Genomic DNA, 26,943 nt, shown 5'->3' with positions numbered 1-26,943 from the left:
TTAAAATCGATGCGCTGTCTTATTGGGAGCCAATGCAGTTCCCTCAGCAAGGGTTTAGAGGGGGTCCTAGCTGGTGCGCCCATAACCAGTCTTGCTGCCGTGTTCTGGACCACCTGCAAACGACCTACTGCATCAGCGTTTGCTAATGTCAGCAGGCCGTTGCAGTAGTCCAGACGACTGGTCACTAATGCCTGCACAAGTGTCTTTCTGTAAGAGGCAGGGAGATATGGAAAGACACGTCTAAGTAGGCCAATAGTATGAAAGCACAATCCTGCGATGTGGTTGGTGTGCTCCTTCAGGGTCAGCTTTTGGTCCAGTTTCACCCCAAGATTCTTCACATGATGTTTAGATGTAGGTACTGGGCCAAGATCTATTGGCCACCAGTCAGGGGACCAAAGAATACTTGCTTTGCCAAAAAGCATGACCTCAGTTTTTGTGACATTGCATTGGAGGCAGTTCGTCGCCATCCAATGTGACACCGCCCTCATACCCTCAGCAAAGTTCTCTTTGACTTTAGAGTCAAGGGAGCTGAAAGGGTTGAGGAGCTGGGTGTCATCAGCGTAGGAGATCGGTGTGAACCCATACTTCCGCACAATCTCAGCAAGGGGGGCCACATATACATTAAACAATGTAGGGCTAAGGCATGAGCCCTGTGGCACCCCCTTCGTCAGCCCCCTAGAGATGGAACAAAAGGGGCCCAGGCTGACAGATTGTGATCTCCCGGAGAGGAAACTCTCCAACCATGATAGTGCTAAGCCTCCGATTCCTACTCCTTGCAACCGGCCGAGAAGGATGTTATGAGCCACGGTATCGAAGGCTGCGGACAGGTCCAACAGCACTAGAATCATGGAGCCCCCTCTATCCTGTGACATTTTGATCTGATCCGTCACAGAAAGAAGGGCTGATTCAGTGCTGTGGTTGGGCCTGAACCCAGATTGTGATTGGTCCAGGCCCCCTGTCGCCTCGATAAAGTCGGAAAGAATGGTATTTACGTGCTTCTCTGCCAGTTTGCTGATGTAAGGGAGGAGAGAAATTGGGCGGAGGTTGGAGAGTTCAGACCAGGGCAAGGTGGAATTTTTGCGTATAGGGTTCACTACCGCTTTCTTCCAGGCTGATGGGAGCAGGCCCTCAGCATAGGAGAGATTGAGCAATTTCTGGATGGAAGGTCCTACTATGTCAATTAGAGGGGAGATGAATTTAGCAGGTAGCAGGTCAGTAGGAGAGCCAGTCTTTATTTGATTAGTAAGTATGGTCAGGTCCTCAGTAGTTATTTCTGGGATTGCCTGAAGAGTTTTTTCAGAGGTCAGCATAGGGGATATTTCAGGGACTTCATTTTCCAGAGGGTCTGAGACAGCAGTGATTTTTTTATATATCCCTTCTATTTTGTCTTCAAAAAATTGAGATATATCGTCACACAGAACCTGGGTAAAAGTGTTTGGGCTCTCGCACACCTCAGGGTTAGTGAAGGTCTGAATAATTTTAAAAAGTTCTCTTGTTGAGTTGCCTGCCTCTTCAATTTGGGTTGTAAGGCTTACTTTCCTGGCCTTTTTTATGTTTTTATAATAGGAGGACATTACTTCCAGATAACGAATCTTATCTTCCTCCTTACCTGTTCGTCTCCAAAGTTTCTCTAATTTTCTGCATCCCTGCTTTTCAATTTTTAGGGCCTCAGTGTACCAGGCTTCCCTTTTAGCCATGGTAGATTTTTTTACATTTTTCTGAGGGGCAAGAGTGTCAATAGCTGCCATCAGAGTGGAATTAAACTTGGAGAGAGCAGTGTCGATGTTTTCAGAGTTGGAAAGTATTGGCTGTTCCCATACGTGCACGAGCTTAGCAGAAGTTATTTTATGCCAAGGTCTGCGTTTGGTGTACTGAGTGGGCAGGTGGTTCAGGGGATAAGTTGTATGTGTAAAAGAGAAGTTTATCAGTTTGTGATCAGACCAAAAGATGTGCTTAGGGGGGTAGCAGTGAACATTAGGAAGGGAGGTGAGAATCAAATCCAAGATATGACCACCTGAGTGCGTAGGTTCATTATTTCTTGGGTGTAGACCTAAAAGAGCAAGGTCCGAAAGAAAGACTTTGGTATCCGGATGATCACTAATGTCAAAATGAAAGTTAAAATCTCCTAATAAGATAAAATCTCCGTTGGCTTTCATATGTGGAGCTAGCAGTTCAGTGAGGGCCAGAGAGAACCCAGCATTGGGTCCAGGCGGACGGTAGACTAGTGCTCCTCTCCAATGTACCTTGGGGCTGATTGCGAGATGAAAAATTAACACTTCCATGGTAGGTAGCATCACTTGATCTAAAACTCTAATATTCAGAGTATCCCTATATATGATGGCAACTCCGCCTCCTACTTTCACAGGGCGATCCAGTCGGAGAATTCTGTAACCTGTGGGTATCCCCAGAGTAATAGTGGGGGTAGTGTGAGGTTTCAACCATGTTTCCGTTAGGAAACAGATCTCTGGTTGGATGCTATGGATAGTATCCCATAGTTGTGTATGGTGTTTAGGGAGAGATCTGAGATTCAACAGAAAACTTTCCAAGCCTCCCTGGGGACCTATGCTGTCCAAAGGCCGTCCAATGATGATATGGGAGTCCGTAGCTTGAAAGCCGCATTTAAGACATGAAAAGGGGCCCTCTGGGCAGCGTGATGTTTTAGTAGTGCAAATATGTTTCCCCTGGGGTTGCAGTGCTCTAAGAGCATGTGATGCATACCTGATACAGGGGGAATGCATGGAGCGGTCCATAGTAACAGGGCAGAGTGGGTGGCCCCTGGCCCCGTCCTGTCGCGGACGGGCGCAGGACGGTTAAATGTGTCAACCATGAGAAAACAACACACATGAGGTAGCGAACGGTGGGCAACACAGGAGGAAAACGACGTGTGAGCAGGATACCAGAAATTATATTTTTTGCTTTCCTCTGTTATACGGCACAAACTAGATCTGAAGGTATCAGGGCACTTTAAATGAGCCCCAGTTATGTTGAAGACGGATACATTCACTTTAGTCACGAACTAGACCTGAAGGTATCAGGGCACTTTAAATGAGCCCCAGTTATGTTGCAGACGGATACATTCACTTTAGTCAGGCACGGAGAAAGTAATCACGTAATGTTGCGCGTCCGTACCGAGACTCGAACACGGATCCCCAGCTCCGCGGTCGACCGCCCTAACTGTTAGGCCACATTCACTCCCTGAAAACCAAGCACAATTGGAGGTAAACACTGCACACGCTAAGGGGCACTCCGCGCCATGCACTCGACCTCGCTAAAGACACATAGCGATGCTACACCTTAAATTAACTAATGCTCTCCTGCCCATCATAGTCCACTATCCAAGCGGATTCCTGCTCACGACAAGGAGCCCGAGTCCATCAACCAGAAATTGCCTATAAAAACCGACTTCCGAGCAGACTGGTTGACTCGGCTGTAAATCATGTTGATGACCCGCGAACCAGGGCCACTCGGGCCAACCACATGGCCTAGCAAACTTCGAGTAGAGGAGGAACGTGTGCGCCGCTGTTACCGATCGGGCCATATTGAGGCAGAGAGGGGGGGGGTTGCGAATGCGTTGTAAGGCGTCGCTGCTACCCCTACCCCTAGGGAGATGAAATGTCCACCCCGCCAACCTAAGCCTAGTCCGATCTTTCCCACAGTTGGACACCGCCTGACAAACACTGCTCGCGGGATACAAGATTAACACGGCCCCTTTCACACGACCCTGAAAATTCGCCCAGACAATACAATCCCCAGTTCCGCGATGCTAGCCGTGCCGAGTCTGCAGTACCACAACCGCAAATAAACGCTCCACACTGTAAAATCGCGGCGTAGCCAACTTACAACAGCAGAGCCTCCCGAGCCACGACCCAGGCATACCCAAGCATACAGCACCCTTGATGAACCCGGCCTGACTATCCATCCCGTGCACGCTCTCCCTCGGCGCCTCTGGCCACACAAACAGCTGCTCGGCATCGGGGACAACAAACATCCCCAAAACTTCCGCTCTTTGCCCTTACCGCTCTGTGCCCCTCTACGATAAAAAAAGCCCGCAAGCGGGCTCACGAACACCAGCACTCACCACAAAACGCGTCGAAGGAAAAACCCGACGCAATACCAACGTGGCATGTAGTCGCAGGACGACCGGTACCGAGGCCGGCAGGGGCAGCCAGGAAGCAGACGACCGGAACAGCGCTTGAGCAACAGCGCTTGAGCCGCGGGAAGCTGGGATGAGAGAGGCCGAGCCTTGGCCACCGCGTTAGATATAGGGGGTTTGCCCCTCCCACATGTAGGCCCTCCCCTGGCCTGTGAATGGTAGACGCGGGGCGGGGCGCCCCACCAGTGTCGGCTGAAGTTTCTGCCGGGTGGGACTAAAGCGCTGCCCCGCCCATGTTCCCCTGCGGGTCACGCGGTCAGCGGCATTCCTTAAATATCCCCGCCCTCTTTTTTTGATATGACAAACTCCTAACGATGTCAAATGACTTGAAATTGCAGAAAGGTTTAGGGGTGCAATACCCAGCAACAGCTCTTTAATTTACAACTTTAGAGGTTCCGACAGATGGCCTTAGGAGAAATGACACATAGAGGTAACTGAAACATTATCAGTTAAACGATCGACTTGGCACTTGGCTTTTGGGGTAAATTCCACCTGAACGCGCACATTTTAAATGCCTTGATTGTGATTCGTAGAACGCATATTATATGCAAATGAAAATAGTGTTTGGTATGGATGTGACAGTCACATAGTCATTATCTTTGTAACATTGCATGACATAGCCAGTGTGAGTTTAAAGGTGAACTGCGCTTACAAAGAAATGTATGCTTACCGAAGCAATTGTTTTGGCGTGACTTGTCAGTTTTTCTTTGAAAACACTAAAGCAGGGGTGCTTCCCTCAGAGCAGCCGCGGTCTGTAGGGGAGTACCTGCCGGGGCGGTGACGTGGGGAGGGGGAGGGGCAGGGTGGGGGTTAGTAATGTATGGCTAATGGAGGTTTGCAGGTAAGTAAACATTTAAATTAATCAAACGAATTTCGTTGCTCACACTGCATTGCATTTGGGGATGCAGTGCGCACAACGAACTTTTTTGATTTATTTAAATGTTTACTTACCTGCAAACCTCCATTATCCATACATTACTAACCCCCACCCTGCCCCTCCCCCTCCACACGTCATCACCCCGGCAGGTACTCCCCTACCGACCGCGGCTGCCTCAGAGTGCTGCGCGATCACAGCCAGCTGAAAGAGGTAGGTGAAAGGTTAAAACTGTTTGCACGGAGTAACTAACTGAGGGAAGGAGACCTAAAACACCCATTGTCATTGGTCACCACCCATTTAAAACATAACTTGCCCAAAAGAAGAACTAAGGAGGTTTCAACCCAATTAGCAGGTTAATTGACTTCAGTAAATGCAAACCTACATGTCGACGAGGCTAATTTCGAAAGAGAGGTGAGTGCGGTTGGAGTGAGGGGGATTTGTAACTCGAGGGCCTCCGTAATATGAGCAGATAGCAGCCCGGCCCCGGATGCGGATTTATGCAGACTTATCATTTTCCTGCACGTTTTGCTGAAACATTTAAAAGCAAAACAAGGGCAGAACAGACATAATATATTCCCATGTGTAAGTTATAGCGGCTTTGCCAAAATGTTCGCCTTTTAACTGATATCAAGAGTTGCCATATAGTAGCAAGTTGTAGAGCTTCCCGCCATCTTGAGGGCACGAGAAGTGTTCATGTGCTACTCCGTGCTGAGGGTTAGCTCCACCCCTCCCTCCCTCGGATCACTACACCTGCACACATTGTCCAGGGGTCGCACTAATGCCTCCACCCAGGGCATTCTAACCCAGCGCACAGTACTTAGGAATTTGAGGAATGTCTCAGCCATCAATTACCAGTGCGAGCTTGCAGCCCCTGACAGCCGAGAGGCCAAGTGTCGAGACGAGGGCCGGGAATACCTGGCCGCTTGCATGGCGAAACAGTGGTGTGGGAAATGAAACCCACAGAGCTTAATGACTCCCAGTGCAGTTTGGCTGGAAAAAAAGACAACAATCTGTCTCCGTGGAGCCGACGGTGAAAGTGAAAGCACGCAGGCGGACAGAAGATGTGCACTCCGTACGCATGCACATCTCCTGTCCTTGCGTGCCACCTCCTGTCTCCCTTCGGGACAGAAAGCTGCAGCAATAGTCTCGTTAGCGAAGCAGCTGTGCTGCATTCGCTAGCGAGACCTAAAAAGTACTTCTTTTATCTCTAGAGTGGGGGCTTTTTCCAGACAGGAGTACGACTTCAACCTGTAAAAAACAAAAGACCCTATTTTTCTAAGCATCAAATAACGTGTTGTCTCATTGCCATGGTATCTTCTTGGCACTTACGAACTGTACTTGCACTTCGGTGTTGATTCCACATTGGGTAACTCTATCTGCACTTGGATTTCCAAGGGAGCACTTCCTGAATTTCTGGGATGCCGCGGCCTGTGCAGGTAAGGGCAGTGGGGCGGTGGGGCCAGATGAGGGGGGTGGATTTTGACAGACGACAACAAGGGAAAATTAATTATTTATTTAATAAGCCAGATACACCTGTATGTAGTGAAACACTACTATGGGACTTATTTAAGGTTTGACGGATGTCTTGTCCATCCTGTTACCACTGTATTATATCCTGTTGCTCTTCTAATATGGCAGATGGAATTCTCTTCACGTTTTGATGGATTATACTACCAAAATCTAAATAAGACTTGCGATTCTCATATTTACATGTCTAGAGAATCTGGATTTCATTAAGGACACGGAGGCTGACATTATGCAAAGTCTTTTATTTGCAGCCCCAAGCAGCCGCCTACATCACAATAGACTAAGCTCTAAAGAGAACAATGGCAACAGATAAAGCCCATGAGACAGCAATAATCTGCCTCTTTTAAATGAATAGTCCAAGAAAGAAAGAACTTTATGAAGAACTGCGAAGTCCAGATCCGACAGGGATGGAGAGTGAAAGGATGAAAAAACTGGATGGTGGAACGGAATCCAATCCAACGAAGATCATGAATGAAGTAGGAGTCAAGGATTTTCTGTAAAGGAAAACAGAAGTAAGTTCTGGCAGAGGGGATTGCAAAGGCAATACAATAAAGTACAATACAATCAGGTGTAATAAACAAGGCAGCGTAATGAAGCATTACGATAGGAAAGATATTATAAACAGTAATCAGTAATATCAATTAAAACATTCACCACCACCAGAGGGTGGGAGGGAGGGATAATGTCAGCCTCCGTGTCCTTAATGAAATCCAGATTCTCTAGACATGTAAATATGAGAATCGCAATTTCATAACAAGACACGGAGGCTACATTATGCATGTTGGTAGCTTCTTAAAACAACATTGGACATATGCTCAATAGGTTTACAGTAATGACGAGCAAATGTACTTGCATTAGACCAATCCGCAGCCTTTAGGATGTCCTCTAACTTACCTCCGGACCAAAGAGACTTACTGGCCATAGCGCCTCTTAAAGAATGAGCCTGAAATTTATGTAAGTCGACGCCGGCAAGACTCATGGCAATTTTAATCCACCTAGCAATAGAAGTGGAGGAAATCGCTTTATGCGGTTTAACAAAAGATATTAACAATTGAGAAACGCCCTGGGGACGAAGGAGAGCCATCCTTTGATCATATTCCTTCATGCATTCAACGACACAGAGTTTAGGGCAAAGATCAAAACGAGGGTAAAATATAGAATCGGACATAGTTTTAGTCCTTCTGAAAATATCGAACTTGACGCCAAAGACATTGTAAGAACGTCTTGAGATCTCAAGAGCTTTGACGTCAGAAGCTCTTCTGCAAGAAATTAGGCACAGTAAGGTAGCCAACTTAATGGAAAGATTTTTTCTGTTCAGAAGGGAATTAGGAGGCCAACTGTTGAAGAGGTTAAGGATCAAACTGACATCCCAAAGGGTCTCATATTTGGCTTTGGGGGGTCTCCTTAAACGGATACTCTTCATGACTCTACAGACAATAACATTCTTACCGATTGTCTTACCATTAATAAGAACGTGGCCAGCCGATATAGCAGATCTATAGCAATTAATAGATCTATAACTCAGACCTCTATCAAACTGTTCAACCAGGAAGTTGACTATATCAACAATAGGGGCCTCCAGGGGATCCAAGTCCCTTTCCAGGCACCAACGTACCCATATTCTCCAGATACTGTTGTATCTGTAGTGCGTGCCAGGAGCCCAGGATTCCTTGAGGAGGGTTGAAGCCGACTCCGAAAGACCTGAGATTGCATTAGATCTCCTGACACTTTCCAGGCAAGAAGGGACAAACTCCCGTTCAGAATAAGGGGATGAATGTGACCGTCTACGTCTGAGAGGAGATCTTCCAGTGAAGGTATCAAGAAGGGGACACTGCAGGCCAGTTCTAGAACAGTTGGGAACCATGCTTGAGAGGTCCAGAAAGGAGTTATCAATACGAGGCAAGATTGTTCTTGTCTCACCTTCTGAAGGACCCTCTGAATCATTGCAAAGGGGGGAAAAGCGTAACCCCGAGCATCCTTCCAAGGTTGCAGGAAGGCATTGACTGCCAGAGCGCCCGGATCGGGCATCCAGCTGAAATACTTGGGGATCTGAGAAGTCAGTCTGCTTGCGAATAAATCCACGTGCAGGGGACCCCAAATCCTGTTCAGAGTGCTGAAAACCGAAGGGTTCAGTTTCCAATCGCTGTGGTCGAAAAGGAACCTCGAATTCCAATCCGCTGAGAAGTTTGCTTCTCCTGGAAAGTATTCTGCTTTGAGGGATATCTTGTGTTCTAGGCAGAACATCCAGAGTTTCTTGGCTAGGTTCGACAAGTCCAAGGACTTTGTTCCGCCTAGACGATTGATATAGGCCACGGCCGATATATTGTCCATCTTGAGAAGGACGGATCTCTCTTGAAGGGAATGCCTGAAGCTCATAAGGGCATATAAACCGGCAGTCAGTTCTAAAAAATTTATGTGATGGCAAGATTCCTCTTGAGACCAAAGGCCGCCTGTGTTTTGATTGAGAAAACAGGCACCCCAGCCATGAAGGCTGGCGTCCGATTCCAAGACAAATTCTGGCTTGGTGCCAAAGATTGCTTTGCCATTCCAAGCCTCCAGGTTGTCTAACCACCAATCTAGTTCTGAGCGGGCTTCCGGATCTAAGGAAATCCGGTCTTCGTACCAGAGTCCGGACCTCAGAGCCCTCGCTTTTATCCTTTGAAGGGCTCGATAATTGAGTGGTCCAGGGAAAATAGCCTGAATGGAGGACGATAGAAGACCCAAAAGTCGTGCGAGTTCCCTCAGAGACAAGTCTTGGTGTCTCAGCACATATCTTATCTCTTTTTTTATTTTTGAAACTTTTTTCGAGGGGAGAAGAAGGAGACAGCGCATCGTGTCCACGGTAAAACCTAGGAACTCGATGGACATTGTTGGGGTTAACAACGATTTTTCTTTGTTTATGATGAATCCTAGCTTCTCCAGAAGATTCATAGTGAAATTCAAGTCCTGAACCAGCTGGAGGGGATCTTGAGACATAATGAGGATGTCGTCGAGGTAAATAATCAGACGTATTCCTCTTGATCTTACATGGGACACAACCGCTCTCATTACTTTGGTGAAACACCAGGGAGCGGAAGAGAGTCCGAAAGGAAGAGCTTGGAACTGATACAAGCGGTCTTTCCAAAGGAACTGAAGAAAAGGTTGGTGAGCCTTGGCCATGGGTATGGTGAAATAGGCGTCTTTGAGGTCCAATTTGACCAACCAATCTTTTTCCAAGAGAAGGTCCCGGAGAAGGTGGATGCCTTCCATCTTGAAATGCCTGTATGTGAGGAACTTGTTTAGGTCTCGAAGGTTGATCACAGGTCTCCAACCTTTGTCCTTTTTTTCCACCAAAAAAAGGTTGCTTATGAATCCCAGCTGATCAGGTGGGACTTCCAGGATTGCACCTTTCTGAATCATAGAAGAGATCTCTTCTTCTATAATTTTTTCTTGCTCCGAGGACATGTGAATCTTCCTGGGAAGGGAAGTCTGAACAGGAGGATGGGTGAAGTCTATCATGAAACCCTTTACCGTGTTTAGAACCCACGAGTCTTGAGTGATCAGATGCCAATTCATTGCAAAATGTCTGAGTCTTCCGCCCACTTTTAGTGGAAAAGAAGGGGAAGGGAGGGAGGTAGCACTCACCTGAGGGTGTGTTAGAGTTGGTCGATCCACTTGATCTGTAGCCTCTGCCTCTACCTTGGCCTCTACCCCTTTGAGGGTAGAATTGCGGGGTATTAAACTGTTGTTGTTGGTATCCTCTTCCGAAACCACGACCTCTTGAGAAGGGCCTTTGATTGTAACGGCCGGAAGGTTGGCCTCGTCTTCCGGCCCGACCAAAAAGGTTGTTGTTGTTAAAGACCTTGCGCATGTTCTGTTGCGCTTTATCAAGGGCGGTAAAGGTGGAAACGTATTTCCCAAGGGATTTAATTAGGTCTTCCCCGAAGAGAAGTCCTTTAGGGTTCCTTGAGGGTTCTTTGTCAGCCAGGTCTCCCAGTTTTGGGTTGATTTTGTTCAGGACCACCCTACGTCTCTCTGAGTTAATGGAAGCGTTAGCATTCCCCAGGAGGATGATGGCCCTCTGGCTCCAACCTCTAATCATCTCCGTATCCAAAGGAGTACCATTGATATGAGAATCTTCTGCTGAATCCAAGATTCTGGTCAGAGGGCCAAGGACGTCCAGGAGGCGATCTTGGCATCCTTTAAAGGATTTTTCGACCCCTTTTCTTGGATCACGCCCAAGTTTAAACAGGAATTTTATAAGCTCTGGGTCCAGGTTGGGTGTATAACAAACCTTATCTTTGAGGGAAGGTCTTGAGCATTCAGCTCTGAGAATATTTCGGGTTCCCCTGTCAAGGAGGTTTCTGAGCCATTTTTTGATAAATTTCGAGACATGGTCTTGGGGTACCCAATCAGAGCTCCTGGGGTGTCTAAGGTTTTGGGGGGAGAGCATTTCCTCTCCCAAGGGGTCCAGGATGGTGCTTTTGGAAGGAGAAGGGAGATTATCTGTAAATTCGTCGAGAGGATCTTGACCATCGTTAAGATCAAAGACATATTCATCAATAAATTCAGAGGAATTGGTTGAAGTGTCATCATCCATATTAAAGGAAGTGCCGCCAAGGACACCCTGGGTGTTAAAGGCGCGAAGGCCTCCACTACTAGTTGAGGTGCCAAGACCTCCTTTATTTGTTGAGGTGCCAAGACCTCCCGAAGTATTGGTATTGGTGTAATTAGTTTTCTTCAGTCTCTTACCTCCCTGGTTCCCACCGGAATGAGGGTGGGGGTGAGTGACGTCCTCCAAAGGGAGTGGACGTTTGGGACCCATTAGCTCAGATAGGCTCTCCATCATGCAGGACTTAACCTCCATGTGGAGCATAGCTTTGAAAGATCCATCACCCAAGCCTGGAGTAGGGGCTGCGGCCCCTTCAGAATCAGATTCTGACATTTGGGAAAGGGACAGGCAGGGAAGATGGAAATCACTTAGAAAGTAGGTGTTAGCTAGGTGTTAACGTTCTACAGCAAGGGTGATATTCCTTGTTTCCCTTAGATTACCATTTATTTATGGTAAATGTAAAAAGATGAGGCTTTTGAGGGTTAAAACGCGTGTCTCCGGTGAAAGCAGCTGGTTTCTGTCGTGGCAAACCGCTTCAGCGCGAGTCTGCTCGCCGTCGTCATAGCAACGCTGAGCGAGTGGAGAGGGTCGAGGAAAGGCCCTGTGCAGCAATAACGCGCAGCGCGTGTGTTGCCGGGGGCCTTTCCTCTAAAGCGGCGAGGGTAAGGTTTCGGGAAATGGTTCCCGTCAGGAGTTAGGGGAGGCTCCGCTCGTGCGCTGTGCTCTGCAGCGAGAAGCGTTCCCAAGGAGAAGCGGTAAGGGCGTGAAGGAGAGGCCCGCCGAGGGTTATCCCGCTCGTTGTTGGGGGGGGGGGGGGTGTTTTGTGAAGGGATTAAGGCTTTAGCCGTTCCGCTCGCCCCAGCGGCGTGAGGAGAGGCGAGGGACTTCAACATGAGGAGCGCTCATCGCGCAGGGGATTGTAGACCGTGATTGCGGTTGCGCATTCAAGGGAGAGGGAGTGGGAGGAAAGGAGATCACCATAAATCGGAGATCGGTGGGGGCGGGTAGCGGAAAGGGTGGGGGTAACCACGCTTCAAAAGTAACACACTCCCATAAAACAGTACATGCTAGTTTTTTTAAAAAACGTTAGAAATATCGCTAGCTGAATGTATACAAACAGTCTATCTGCTATAGTAAACATTAAAATAGCCAAAGATTAAGGGTATTTAACAGAATATCTCATATAAGCCATGTTAGCAAGAGAAGGAGAAGTCAATTTATCTGTCTTGGAGCCGCATTTAAAAGAGGCAGATTATTGCTGTCTCATGGGCTTTATCTGTTGCCATTGTTCACGTTTTGATGGATTATACTACCAAAATCTAAATAAGACTCATGGGAGGAGATTTACTAAGAGTATATGCCATGTTTGCATAACAAAAGTAAAGCAAATTGAAGCAAAACATTTTCTTCCAATTTACTTTCCTGTCTTAAACTTGTTTAGCACTGGAAATAACGTGAAAGTAACTCAAAGCAGCACATATTGATGCTTGGCATTACTTCTCAACAAAGGGACGTACCATGCAACCACCCAAGGTCTCTGACACTAAACCCTATTTACTAAATAAAGTAGACAGTGTTTAGCATCACAAAACTGAGTCCTAGTAGGCATAGGAAGGAGAAATGTTTTCATTTCTCCTTCCTTTTCTGACTTTGTACGTGTGCTGCACTTTACAGCCCACATACAAAGAGGGAAAAGGGTTAAAGTCAGTCTATGCATAGTATTTTGTGCGGAAAGGATACCTTCCCGTACAAAACCTATGCTAGACTCAAGGAGACACCCTTGCACTATGGCGCAAAGGTGTCTCCCTGGCACACAGTAGCTGATCTCAGCACTGGTGATAGGTAAAGGGATGGAGAGTGCCATATTTCAGTAAATATAGCACTCTCTTCCTCATATAGCGCAGAGCAGCATTTGTGGCTGCTGCACTGCGCTATATGAGGAAGTGGTAAATCTGGCCCCTAGTTTCTAAGTCAGGCAAATTACGTGAGCAGATATGCAACATCTTCATCCTTCAAAGGTGACATATCTTAACGGTGACATAGTCATACCAGGACAACAAGGCAATCATGTTACAGACAACATTGAAGCGATGATAATTAGGACAAGAAGCATGTCCTGGACACAAAAATTTAATGCAACATGAAATTGACTTTAAGATAATTGAATCATTACAAATATGTTCTCATGAGTTTGCAAGCCATTATATTGAGTTTTATGATTATAGGGCCACCTCCAATTTAATGTGTTTGTTGACTGTTTATGGGCAGGCAGAACACGTTACTTTATGTCCTAGTAATAATTATGAATTCCGTCTTGTTATGCAAAGTGAGTGGGTTTTGTAATTTGGAAGGAACACACTGCCCCTTTTAGAGTTAGGTGGACTCACCCTCGCCCAGCCTCATTTAGATATTGTGTACCATAAGTATTCCAGTGATGGAGCCCCTTTGCCTCCGTCAACAGAATACCACCCAATGGAGTAGAGGCTGTCAACAATACTTAATTTGCAAAATAATAAGTGCCCGGGCTCTCGTCAGGAGGCCACTGCAGCTTGGACTGCATATTGCCCCTGCTATGTTGCCATTGCCAGTAACAGCACAACTACTAACATCACACTCCTACAAGCGTGATAATTTGGACTATTTCAGGCCCCCAAAGCTATAAGAATGACTTGCGTAGCAGGTAATAGTTATTTTTAATGTATATTGAATTAATAATTAACTATTGTTGTGGTCAACTCTAAATTAGCCAGACAGCGCCACCTTGTGGCAGACTGTCACAAGCGCTGGTGTTGACAATTATGTGCCGGTGTCGAGCACCAGAAATCACCCGCTCAAATTAAGCACTGACTGTCAGAGGAGGTACATTACACCACCTGTCTTATTTAGTGAAGGTGGCATAATGCATTATTCCTGTGTCACCACCACGAAAAACCTGGTTTTCATGCACATGAACAATAAATAATGGCACCCGACACTGCGGGCAAAATCTCCCAGGGTGTAAGAGTAATTTGTTTCTTGTTTTATCTGAAACAAAGTCCCGCTTTTAGAACTTGTGTCTGAAAACCCCAAAAATTATAAAAATGTGGTGAACAGCTGTCAAAAACGACAGCAGCCATCTGCCACACTTTTGGTACAGTGACAATAACAGCTGCAATGGCAGTTCCTTTCAATGTACAGAGATGACCATTGGGCCAGCCGTCATATTTAAATTTGGCAGATAGTAGTCCATCAGGGTGGAGAGGTAATGTCCCCAGTCACCCTGGCAAACTCTAATCCATTCGCCAAACTCACAAACAGGCCCTTAATTCTTATGGAAGGGGGTGAAATTCAGGACCACACCACGTAAAATATTCTATCTGTGCATATAAAATTACGGTTGCTGCTCTAAGTGTATGTGCAAAGTGTACCTCTTGCTTAGCGAGTGTGTTCTCTGAAACCATCTTCAGGGAGAAAGAGAGAAGTAATTGTTCTGGGATCTTGTAGGAAACCCACAATAATCTTCAGTTTGGATATTACTTTTCATCCTTAATGTGCAAGGTTCTCATGATCATGAAAATCATGGGTCCACATATCCGCAATGTCCCAGTACACCATGCAGAATGTTGTGTTTGTTAGTTACTAATTTAGTAAACAGCATTTACTCAAAGTTCGCATCCCAGAATAACTCTATAGGCATGTCCCTCACAGAAAAACCCCATGGTCACACTCTAGCACAATTTCACGACACGACTCCAGATCAGCCACAGGGCTCATCGCTGAGTCCGACGTTTTTTAACATCTATGTGTCGGACTTAGCGAGAGTCATTAAATCACACGGGATGGGCCTTACATTCTATGCCGACGATACCTAACTGGTACTGGCAATTAACAACAACGGTGACAAGGTGGCAGCGGAATTCCAAAAAGGCCTGCTGGCAATCAGTAGCTGGATGGCCAGCAATTGCCTCAAGCTGAACTTTGACAAAACAGAGGTGATGACAATCGGCAATCTAGCACCCTCCTGGTCTCAGTCTTGGTGGCCTCCTACCCTGGGCCCTCCAACGACCACGGTCACCAAGGTCAGGAACCTGGGCGTCATATTCGACAACAGACTAACCTTTATGCATCATGCCAACTCAGTAGTATCAGCCTCCTTTTACAAACTAAGGATGATAAAAAGGAATTCTACCATTTCTCCCTTTGAACACTGGTAAAACCTTGGTCAGCACCCTGGTATTGTCCTCAATGGACTACTGTAATGGACTTTTTGTAAACACACAAAATAAAGTGACACAAAAGCTACAATCGGTCCAAAACGCAGCTGCCAGAATGCTATCTAGAACTCCTAAGTTTAAAACCATCTCTTGCGTTATCAGACGGTACCACTGGCTCACGGTGAAAAAACGTATTAGTTCAAGGCACTGTGCATTGCGTTCAAGGCCACATGCAATCTTGGACCTGAATTTTTAATAAAGGAGTTATCTATGTACACTCCTAACAGAGTTCTTCGCTTTGCCACGGCATTACTGATCAAGGTTCTTCGTGTCAAGACTGCTACATGGGGCGATAAACGATTTATCTTCTCCACTGCAAAGCTTTGGAACTCACTCCCTTTGCACATCAGATCATTTCAAACCTTGTTGACATTTAGAAAAATGTCTAAAACCTGGTTGTTCAATCAATAACTCACCTGCTAGCACTCGCTGTTGTCCGTAGTGCCGAGACACCACTGGGTATTTGAGCGCTTTACAAATCTCAAAAATAAATTAATTAATTAATTAAGCAGTGCTCAGATAGTTGAACTTTGGTTCTGTGTCTGATATATACAACATAGGCCATAAAGATTTCAGCTGTCTGAAGCATGACTAAAGCAAATAAATGAGTCAAAGAGTGAAGTCAAGCGCTGCACTAAACATTCACAATGCTAGATTTTCACATTAAGAAGGTTCCATAAGCCCCCACTCCCACCCTCCCCCCACACAGCACTGGTCAATGATTTTTATTGCCATCATACCTAAAAGCAACGACTAGGATCATGGGGGTGTTGGCATTTTGTGTAAACATGGAAAAAGCATATACCTCAGGCAATGCTAGGATATACCAAGGAGACTTCCATGTGTGGTGTTTCTGGGTGCACAAAGCAAACACAAGGAGATGATGGACGGAGCACTGAAACCTTTCAGACGCTGACTCCAGTCACAGATCTGGGTTGAATCCATCTTGTTGTTTAGCTCACTTCACCACCCCAGTACAGACCCAGCCATATGCAAATCAGTCTTGACCCTGTACCTCATGGAAACAGTCCAGCCCAAACTGCCAAGCCAGGCCTTCCCTAGATCAGATCAAGCATCCTGGGACCGGTTTCGGAGTAACACCCCTGATCAGCCAGGCTAGCTTGAATCTAGTGGCAAAGTGAGCAAGGGACTCACATCTGGGCATACCCTGCCAACTTAGAGCGAACAAAGCAAACACGAGGAGATGATGGGTGGAGTGCATGAAACTTTTGAGACACTCCCTCCAGTCACAGATCTGAGTTGAATCCATCATCGTTCTTTAACTCACTGGTCAAGGATTTCCATTACCATCATACCTAAAAGCAATGACCAGGATCATGGGGGTGTTGGCATTTTGTGTAAAAATTGAAAAAGCAAATACCTCAGATAATGCTAGGATATACCAAGGAGACTTCCATGTGTGGTGTTTCTGGGTGCCACACAGGTCAATGAAAAAAATTCTTAATATACCAATATGCTTAAGTACAGAACTACTGGGAGAGATAGGAGCTCTGCATAAGATTTCTCAGGGGTCAGACCAGTTATGATTGGTGGGGTCAGCGGTATTTAGAACACCAGTGTGACATTCTGTGGTCATTTAATTTTTATCTCTCTGCTTGAGTTGGCATTTACTCACAGGTCTAAAAATTGAAGTTATATTTTTCAAAATCTGGACCGGAGCATGACGTAATTTTCCTCTGGTGGCCAAATCAAAGTTTAATCTTCATTCTTGACATCCTAGTTTAACAGCTATGATCACAACTGCAGATCTGCCCGAGCAAAGCCCATGTCAGCTGTTGCTATACACTAATATTATTGATTGAAATAAAGAAATTTTAAGCTGCTATCAAAGCATTTTTTAACATTTTTGCTCATGAACATCTAAAGAAGTGTAGCAGTGCTAAAATGCCTTCAATTTCTAGACTACTTGATTTAACTAGGTGAAAGGTCATGCCCAGTTGTTGTCTTTCGCACGCCCTAAAATAGATTTAGGAGAGCTGTGGCAGTCCTATTACCAATTCGGGTCATTACGCTATAAAAAGAAGGGCAGTGGAAGGTAAATTTCTGGGTGACTGAGCTCGAAATGTATTGAGGTCAGCCAGTTGTGGTGTGTGTTCCAATTATGTTATTGTGCCATTAAGCATCACAACTTTTGTTGTAGATCCACTAGCCAGGGTCAAGAGTGGTGGACGTGTTTCTCCGCAGTTCATTATGGAGCGTGGCACAAGACAGGGGTACCCGTTCTCCCTCATCCTGTTTTCCTTGGTGATGGAACCTCTCACTGCCACTTTTAGGTTGACAGGAACAGGTATGGGTACTGATTGTTGAGGTACCCTACACGCTATTGCACTCTATGCGTATGATGTTGTTTATTTATGTGGTGCAGAATCCCATCTTCCCGAAACGTTGCAGGCCCTTTGGGTGTTTGTTGCCCGGTCCAGACTCCTTATTAGTTACACCAAATCATATGGGTTTTGAGATCTTGCTCCTCTAAAGAATCAGATCAAATACCCCAGTACCATTACTTGGGAACTGATTACATTCAAGTACCTTGGTGCCTAGATCTTTCACCAGGACACTGAGGTAATTGAGGGTAACCTTAACCAATAACTTTCGAGCTCCAGAATGCCGGTTCTGGTGGCACCTTCCATTGTCCAGGATGGATAGACTAGCCTTTACTAAAGCATACTTCTATGCTTCCTTTATTTCTTCAAAACCATTCTGATGCATTTACCAGCCCGTTTTTATGGATCCTGATCCTCTCTAAAGGGACTTCAAATGGGAAAGGCACACCCTGGCTCTTTCTAGACTTCAGGGTTCCCTAAAGGAGGGGAATTTGCTGGCCAAATTTGAAAAATGATTTCTTAAGTGCTTTATTTACAATACGTAAAAGGAACAAATGATGGACGGAATGCTGAACAATTCAAACACCCCCCCCCTAGTCACAAGGATCTGGGTTTAGTCCATCGTTCTTCTGCTCACCAAGCCACCCCAGTTTGACCCAACCATATGTAAATCAGTATTGACCCTGTGCCTCATGGGAACAGTCCAGCCCAAACTGCCAAGCCCGCTCCTCCCTGGACTAGAAATAAGCAACCAGGGACTGGGTTCGGGGCATCATCCTTCATCAGCCAGGCTAGCTTGAATCAAGTGTGCAGTGAGCACGGGACCCACGTCTGGGCATACCCTTCCCATTTGGCGCAGGGTCAAGACTGATTTGCCTATGGCTGGGTTAAAACTGGAATGGCATGGGGAGCAAAAACAATAACGATGTATTTAGGCCCAGATCTCTGTACTGGGGAGAATGTATGACATTGTTCTGCATTATGTCCATCAATTGTTTTTTGTTTACATTAGCTACAGTAGGTGGCACACTGGTTGTAAGAACAAGTTCCGATGTAAACCAACTACCTCTGGGGCAGGCCTCTTCTGTCGTTGGTATTTGCCACCTCAAGACATAGGATGAGAAATGATCCCCTTTTGGTAGAGGCAAATTATAGTTGGATCGGAGTGTTACAAAAAACTGTCTCCCAAACTTTGGAATGTGGCGTCTGCTTCCGATAGTCATCACTGGTGAGTGGCGGTGTGTGTCCCTACTTTAGGCGATTTATTTATGGATGATGGCTAACATACATTTGCAAAAGAATTGCTCAATTCACATTTGGCAGTTCATGCACTTTCTGTGTGTGATTAATGTTCTCAGAAACTTTAGTCCTCTTCAACCAGATCCCCCAATAACACAGCAGGTTTTACCTTTCTTGTTAGATATTGCAACTTGAAGAAAGTGATTACTAGGCATATGCTGCACTTACGCAGATGACGGACTTGGGCTTCACTGGTTACACGTTGTCATGGGAAGTGAGAACATGCCCTCCACAGTACTGTATAGGATCAGCAATGGACCCAGGGTCTGATTTTCCCAAAGCTAGCATCCAGAAATACTTGTTTTAATGTTATTCAACATAGCCTCACTCATCGTGCATATATAACACCTGTATGTTTATATGAAATATTCCTGTGATCACGGAAAATATGTTCTAGTTGCCTGTCACCTGGAGCGAATGTTTAAAGTATGTTTTGGGAATATAGTATGTTAAATTCATTTTGTGACCACATAAGATTGACTATTATTAAGATAAATTGCACTAAGGTCACCTATACACCAGCCTGTTTCTGTAGAGCATGATGCCACATTCTAACTAACGAAAATCTCAAACTAGGATGATTGATCTTGCTTTGGTTTTGAGTAGGAGGCTTATCGCCCAGAATCAGAAGTCCTTTGACCCTCCCTCTTATGAGGCATGGAACAGAGTTCTGAAAGTGGGCTGAGGTGGAGGGTAATGGGATAGCTTGCCAACAAAGACAGCAAGATGGCTGTATATCCATGACACAAGGGGATACAATCATGTTACTCCTGCCTAGTAGAAAAGATGGGAGTAAGCCTCCTTCATTGGTTCTCCGCCAATTCAACTCACGTAGTGTACCTGTCGCCCGATTATAAGTCATACGGCAGGTTTAGTCTTAGGGACAATTTGTTCCTGATTCCTTTGTTCCATGTCTATTGATCCCAGGTACAATTGGTTCCTGATTCCTTTATTCAATGTCTATTGATCAGTAAATGATGTCTGACTACTATTGGGTACTCAGAAGTTTCCTGTATCTGTACCCATCAATTTCTGATTATTTTTCTTGCATGTTTTGAGCCGCAGCATTTAACATTATACCTTTTTCACTTATTATTTGCTTTTGTTGTTCCTGATTGTAATAGTAATTTTTCCTATTCATTTCTGCTTTTTCTCCCAGATTTTCCCTCATTGTGTTGCTTCCTCTTCTTGCATTTCTGTATAGTTCTGATACAAAACGTTGTTGCTATAGCTATTTTCAGTTCTTCCGGCAACGCTTATAGTTAAAACTTTGTTGATCCAAAAACTCATAAAAACATTTTCGTAAAAGGCCCGACACTTCATCGACTGCTCAGTACAATATTAATTAAACTGGCCTGAGGGATTTGTGCTATGGTCTGAAACTTGCAATGTGGAACATGGATTTCAGTCCTACAGCTAGGCTGGTGACAGTGTGAGGGAGGATATGACCATCATTAATATAGCAGTCTATCCATGGATATGCATATATGGGTACATTTCCATATCAGGGTTAAGTGTTTAAATGTAGTTTGCAAAATGATGTAAATCTGATGTCAGCTGAATTGAAGCTGCCTTTCTACTCATGTCCAGAATTGGGATAACTGAACTGAGCAAACTCAGCAGCAAGAGTACTCCTAGGAATCTCAAAATTCAACTCCACAGCTTTATTCCATCTGCACTGGTTGCCGGTAGCCAGCCGTATCCAGTTTAAATTACTTTGCATTGCCTTTAAATCACTTAATACCTTGGGACCAACACACCTGGCAAATTTTCTTAAGCCATATATTCCAGCAAGATACCTTAGGTCAGCCGAACTTGGGAACCTAACTTTTCCTAGAGTTAGTAGGGCTATGTGGGGTGGCAGGAGCTTCACTACTATAACAACTAAACTATGGAACTCTTTGCCAACCTCGCTTAAAAAAGAGTCTACCCTGCTCAAATTTAGAAAGGGCTTACAAACATGGCTTTTTAGGCTTAATTCTCATACTTAGTCCAGTCTGATCTGTATGTGCTAAGGCAGCGCCTAGACACCCTATGGTATTAGTCACACTTTATAAATTCTTCTTCAACATCATCAGGAATGGGTTGATGATTTGCATACTTAAGCCCTAGGTAGCACTGTCAGAAAAGACAATAGGACATGTGAAGTAAAGGCAGTGTTATCATTTAAGACCTAATTATTATGATACTGATTGATTCTGCTCAGTGAAATAATTAACTTTATTGCTGAGTATCTGTAAATCCAAGCATGAGGATGCAATAGCATGCAGCATTCCTTTCAGCAAGTTGTAGGGACGGAGTGAGGAAGCCATATTAGAGCCTTTGAAGCAAAAACTAAGAGATTTTGTAAGATTTTCAATACATGTCGAGTGTGAAATTCAACTTAAATGACTCCATCCAAAAAAACATGTTTATACTGATGTTCTGTTTTTTTTCCAGGGCTGAGGTGATACTTGGAAACATCATCAGGAAAAAAGGATGGAGGTAATGCATGGAATATAATGCATGCTCTTTTCAGGTGTATTTCGCATTTCATTTTTTCTGCAACACACGGTGAAAGGGAAAACTTCGGGCTGCGCGAAATGGTGGACATTTTTAGCGAAATTTCACAACATTATTCAGAAATGATGTAAACCATTATCGGAAATTTCGAGAAATTCCCTTCAAATAATCTCACATGAAAATCCGACATGAGGGCAAACTCGCATGCAAGAGTTGTTTCCTGTTTAGTAATGGAGGCCAGCTTGAGACATGGCATGTGAGACTCCCCCCCCAACCCCCCACCAGAAGCCCCAGAAGACATGTTATAACTGAAGCAGTCCCCATGGCAAAATATTACGTGAAACTCTGCATCTGCCAAATTCCAGGAATTCCACAATATCAAACAATATGAAATTTGCGAATTTCACAGTTGTTAAAAAAAAATCACACATGCCGAGTAAAAGACAATTTTTTTCTTGTTTTATACTTTCTGTGGTATCATCATAAAAAAAATGTGTATGAAGCGTTTTTGTTATCTGCTGCATGTACTAACAGTGATTAAAAAGGGCATTCTGAGGGCATACACTATTGTTGATTGGCTGCGTGTAAAAATATGGGCACTAGGATGCCTGTTGACGGGAAAGAACAAATAACAGAGATTAGAACATTGGAATGTTGAGAGATCCATTGAAGACAATAGAGTAGCTCCGCGCTTATAATGGCTGGTATAAGCCTGGAGCTCCAACATTCCAATGTTTCTTTGTTTACAGCTCTGGCTGTGAACAAACGCTTCAAGGAGCCTGAGGGGATTCCAATCCCCTCACTCTCCCATAAGGCTTTATTCTTTTTTGTTAGAACATTCTGCCCTCCTGTGGCAGACTGTTCTAATAGCCTTATAGCCCTTCGTAGCTGGGCTATACAGGCTATTAAAGCCCTTCTCCCTTGTTAAAGGCCCTCGCCTTCGGCTCGGGCCTTTAACGCTGGAGAGGGCCTTTAATAGCCAGTATAGCCCTCTATGGCGGGCTATAAAGCTATATTAATGCTTGATGGTTGTGGGCTATAAGTCAGTTATCACCTGCTTCCCCTCCAATATCAGCACTTAAAGGTAGGTAAACAATGGCCCCACCATATTCATACAGCAGCCTTAAATGCCATAATTCTAAGCCTTCTTATTGGTAGAGCTTGTCTTAACATTCCATGCAGGGCGATTATAATTAATAACCAATATAATGAACAAGTCCAGATTTTCCTTTGCAAAAATGTCAACAAAAGTTATACTGGTGTTTAAGTAAACCCCGCCTTGCGCAAGAAAGCTATTAGAAATACATTGAAAGCTAAGCTAATCCACACCCTGATCTTAATATTAACTGTTGATTTTATCCTAAAACAATCTCCTTTCTAACCTAACATCAACTAAAGTGTATTGCTTACCATTTAACTGACTTTAACATTAACACAAATCTGATTCTAACATTAACTCACCTCTAACGCAGACCTTGACTAGTTTTATGAATACCTTCTTCATAAAGCAATCATAAACCTGGAGGTATAATTTCCCGGATCCCATCCCAACCTTGACTTTTGGCCCTCATTAACTCAAAACCCCATTCTGTTTGCCCGATGTATATTTTGACAATATCCCTTACCATTTTATCATATATTAGAACAAATGTTTATTCTGTCATGGTTTGCAATGAAATGCTCTCATTGAAATGGTAAACATCCTTTACAACGCAACTTTTACCATGCAGTGCCTTTATGACGCAACTGTTACAACGCATGTCATTACAACGCATAGCGCCTGGGGGGCGCTCTAGGATAGGGAATAGATTTAATTTACTATCCAACACCTTCCCTACTATCCATGGGGACTGGAGTTGGCATAGTAAATTAAACTATTCACTATCCATCACCTCTTAACGCTATGCGTTGTAACAGCATGCATTGTAAAAACTGCGATGTAAAGGCATGCGTGGTAAAACCATGCGTTGTAATGTCGTACAACCCATTGAAATGTATTTCTGTGAAAGAAAAATGTTGAAAGCACATGATCAGGACCAGATTCTCCATAAAGCTGGTAACGTCATAGGACACGTCAAATTACAAGAAACTAATTCAAAAACTGCCTTAATTTTACTGAAGGGGAGGACATCAGTGGCCCTTTTCTATTGTACATGACGCATCAAACCCATGTCCTAATCCTGTAAATTTGTGTTATTTATGAGCAGTACATTTCTATTTCGAAACCAGTTAATTTTGTGTATCCTGACACTGTTCCCCTTATTGCAAAGCTGCCATTTCCACTGTAAAACTATGGTTGAACCACATTTTCCAATAAAAGATATTGTTTTGGTTTGCCTATAATGTTCATCCCCATGGATGAATTAAATCTGGCACTAGTTTAGTGCAAGCAACAAGGGTTCGCTTTGTCAATCTTTGTGTAATCTCATACAAGTGAAAAAAGTTGAGTGCTCACCACTACAAGAAAGCCGCTGAATGGATTTATGCCAAACTTGGCATGAATATAGAATTATACCCCAAAGTCTGTTTTATGGTTTTGTGTATATCCGTCCAGTACCATATGTAAGATTAGGATTTGAAAAAGGTTCCTGTGGACTTGAAAGTGTTAACACTTTTGCGTACCTTGTCTCCGTTTAATGAATATGCATGAACGTTTGCAGACACTTACAATGTTGAGGTTACACTTGGTGGCATCAAATTAGTGAAGGGCAAAAAAGCCTTAATTTGCTAATAACTTTGGCATGCGTGAAGAAGCTGCACAAAATTTGGCAGACATTTATAAGTGATAGAGATCGCAGGTCACCCGGCCATATAATTTTACCATACACGTACCAGGCCCATAATATTTCCAATTTATCATATACCCCAATCGGGTGACCTAACAACTCTACTACCAGTAACCCTGGTTCCTTCCTATTTATTCCTCATGTACCCGACTTACCAATCCACCGTTACGGGTACCTATGATCACAATGGATCAGGGAGCTAGCTGTAAAAGAAAGGCAGGCAAAATACAATACCGACTTTTATTCCTGCTGTATTCATCAAATAACCACAGACTACTGGAAAGTTTTAAAAGTTTATCTAGAATTCAGATTCAGAGATCATACAATTTACCACCAAGAGGCAGTCAATGATCAAAATAACGAACAGCACATAACCGTAAAGAAAGAAAACTAAGGCAACCATTTATGAGTCTATAGGAAAGTGATAACAAATGAAATATGCTAAACAGATTCGGGAATGGATCACAAACTAGAATTTTACTGATTGGGAAATATGTCAAAGTAAAAGATTGAAAATCCTATACATCTATAGGAGGGGGAAAAAGTGGAACACGCTATAGTTCTAGCATCATTACTTCAAATCAGATTGCAGGAGAAAATTATAAACCACACCTATTATTTCATAAACAGTATGGAAGAATGTGCTCTAAAAGGTAGGGTAACATAGGAACATGCTAAGGGAAATATACTGTATGACTTTTATAGTAGATTGCGGAAATCATGGAAATTAACGTATGCAAAGGAATGTCTTTATTAAAGCAAAGACAGGAAAATAGAAGGTGCAGTATAGAGTTCTTAGCCCTATATAATTACCTAGAATGGTGTGCAGACCAACCCTGGCCACGGGTCAGTTAAGGACAGGAAAATACCCCAAGGAAGGACAGTCATCAATGGGACAGCATGTGCAGAATGGACACCCCAGGACAAGACAGGAAAACCAGATTAAGATCAGGACAGGACCACCAAGGCACGACCAGCACCCGCAGTTTGGAAGCAACGCCTGCACTCCGCCCTCTCTGCAGCTATCAGTCAGAACCCCGATTGGATTAGCGAACTCCCCAGCAAAGTGCTCCGCCAGCACTTAAGGTTTAGTAAAACCTTTAGAGTCTATGGTCAAATTCGGACAGAGTGCTCCGCAGCGCTCTGTATTCAGTCACCTATTGAGTGCGTTGGGTCAGTGACAGGTCAGCTATTCAGACAAGTCGGACAATTTCTCAAGCTAAACCTAGGCTAGTTATACTGTTTTCGGGTCAGTGTACCACCCCCCAAATGTTGCAAGTGTCAGAATCCCCAATTTCGATTGGTCCCCAGGTAGGATAGGCTAACACACCAATCACAATTTACGTCTACAAGCCTAGTTTTACATATTCTGGAACCGCCTATTGATTTTGGGGTTCCCATGACCTATTCTACAGAATACAATAGAAAGAAACACATTTGTTGCTAATGTAACACATTTCAGCTTCTCCGGCTGGGTGAAGGTGCATCTTCCCAGGCACGTCTTGGCAGGGACCTTCAGTTGGCACCCTGTCAATGCCACCGGCAGAATTCCGTCATGCGCAGAACATCATCTCAATATGGAGTCTTGAGCCTTGCATCAGACCCTCAATACCGCGGTACATGGAAAGTAAGCGAAAACAAATTAAAACATAGAAATAAATGAATTCACTGTATACTATGAGTAGCTACTTTATACTCCTTAAAGTGAAAAATATACTATGGCATTATAGTTAGTGCAACAGACAAGAACACGAAAGCATTTGCGCAAGCTTCACCACGTTAGGACACAGATAGCCATTTTAGAGGCAAGTACGCATGCGCACATTTTCCCATCAGAACTGCAACTACGTCACGTCACGTGAGTGTGACTAACGCATGCGCAGAAGCAACCCATCATAGCAGCGGCCATTTTAGGGACAAGGGTTATTTGTATTAGTAAACACATAGGCAAGCATCACTACGATACACATACACCCAAAATAAAGGGAAATTAGTAAAACGTACAGGTTAAATTATAGGATTAAAATGTTATTCGAGGTTCTTGATTTTAAGCAAGTCGCGTAATATGCGAAATCTTGCTTCATCAATCCCCTCTTTGATGATATTTACTATCATCACAAACTAATGGAACCAGATGCCAACTTTTCTCACACTTTGTGCATTTCGATTTCTTCCAACATTCGATTTAATTTCTCTTTCACATCTTTATCAGGGTGAGAATTTTTCATCTTTTTGTAAATCTGATTATTTAAGTCTTCCAATTCAAGTTCATCCACACTCCGTTTCACACCTCTCTTATTCACAGCGTATTTCTTTGTGTGTTTGCGGCATTTGCAACAGACAAATATGAGAAATATGACGAAACCTATCACTCCAATTGGCATCAGTACCTTAAACAATAAACCTTTACCTAAATTAGCAAACCAATGACCTACAGCGGAGAGACCATCAGTAAGTCTCTTCCAGGCACTATCAACCTCCAGTGGTTTGAGTTCTTTTTCCAAATTTGTAATGTTCTTCACATATTTTTTAATTTGTACACTTTTGTCCGGTATGTAAGTGCAACAATGTTGCGCTTTCAACATCCGGCAGACCCCGCCCTCTTTTGCT

At 44.2% G+C, this 26,943-nt stretch overlaps 1 protein-coding gene across 1 annotated transcript in view; it reads left to right on the top strand.

Annotated features, from left to right (window-relative positions):
• The window catches only part of KCNAB1 (potassium voltage-gated channel subfamily A regulatory beta subunit 1), a 752,409-nt gene that overhangs the window by 439,035 nt on the left and 286,431 nt on the right, over positions 1 to 26,943 (top strand). Inside the window, exon 5 of the mRNA XM_078666222.1 lies at positions 21,485 to 21,529. Within this exon, the coding sequence (XP_078522348.1) occupies positions 21,485 to 21,529 (45 nt within the window). The remainder of the gene's footprint in view (positions 1 to 21,484; positions 21,530 to 26,943) is intronic.

This window comes from Lissotriton helveticus, chromosome 11 (assembly GCF_964261635.1).
Source record: "Lissotriton helveticus chromosome 11, aLisHel1.1, whole genome shotgun sequence".
Lineage (NCBI taxonomy): Eukaryota > Metazoa > Chordata > Amphibia > Caudata > Salamandridae > Lissotriton > Lissotriton helveticus.
This window is presented reverse-complemented; position numbering and strand designations above follow the sequence as displayed.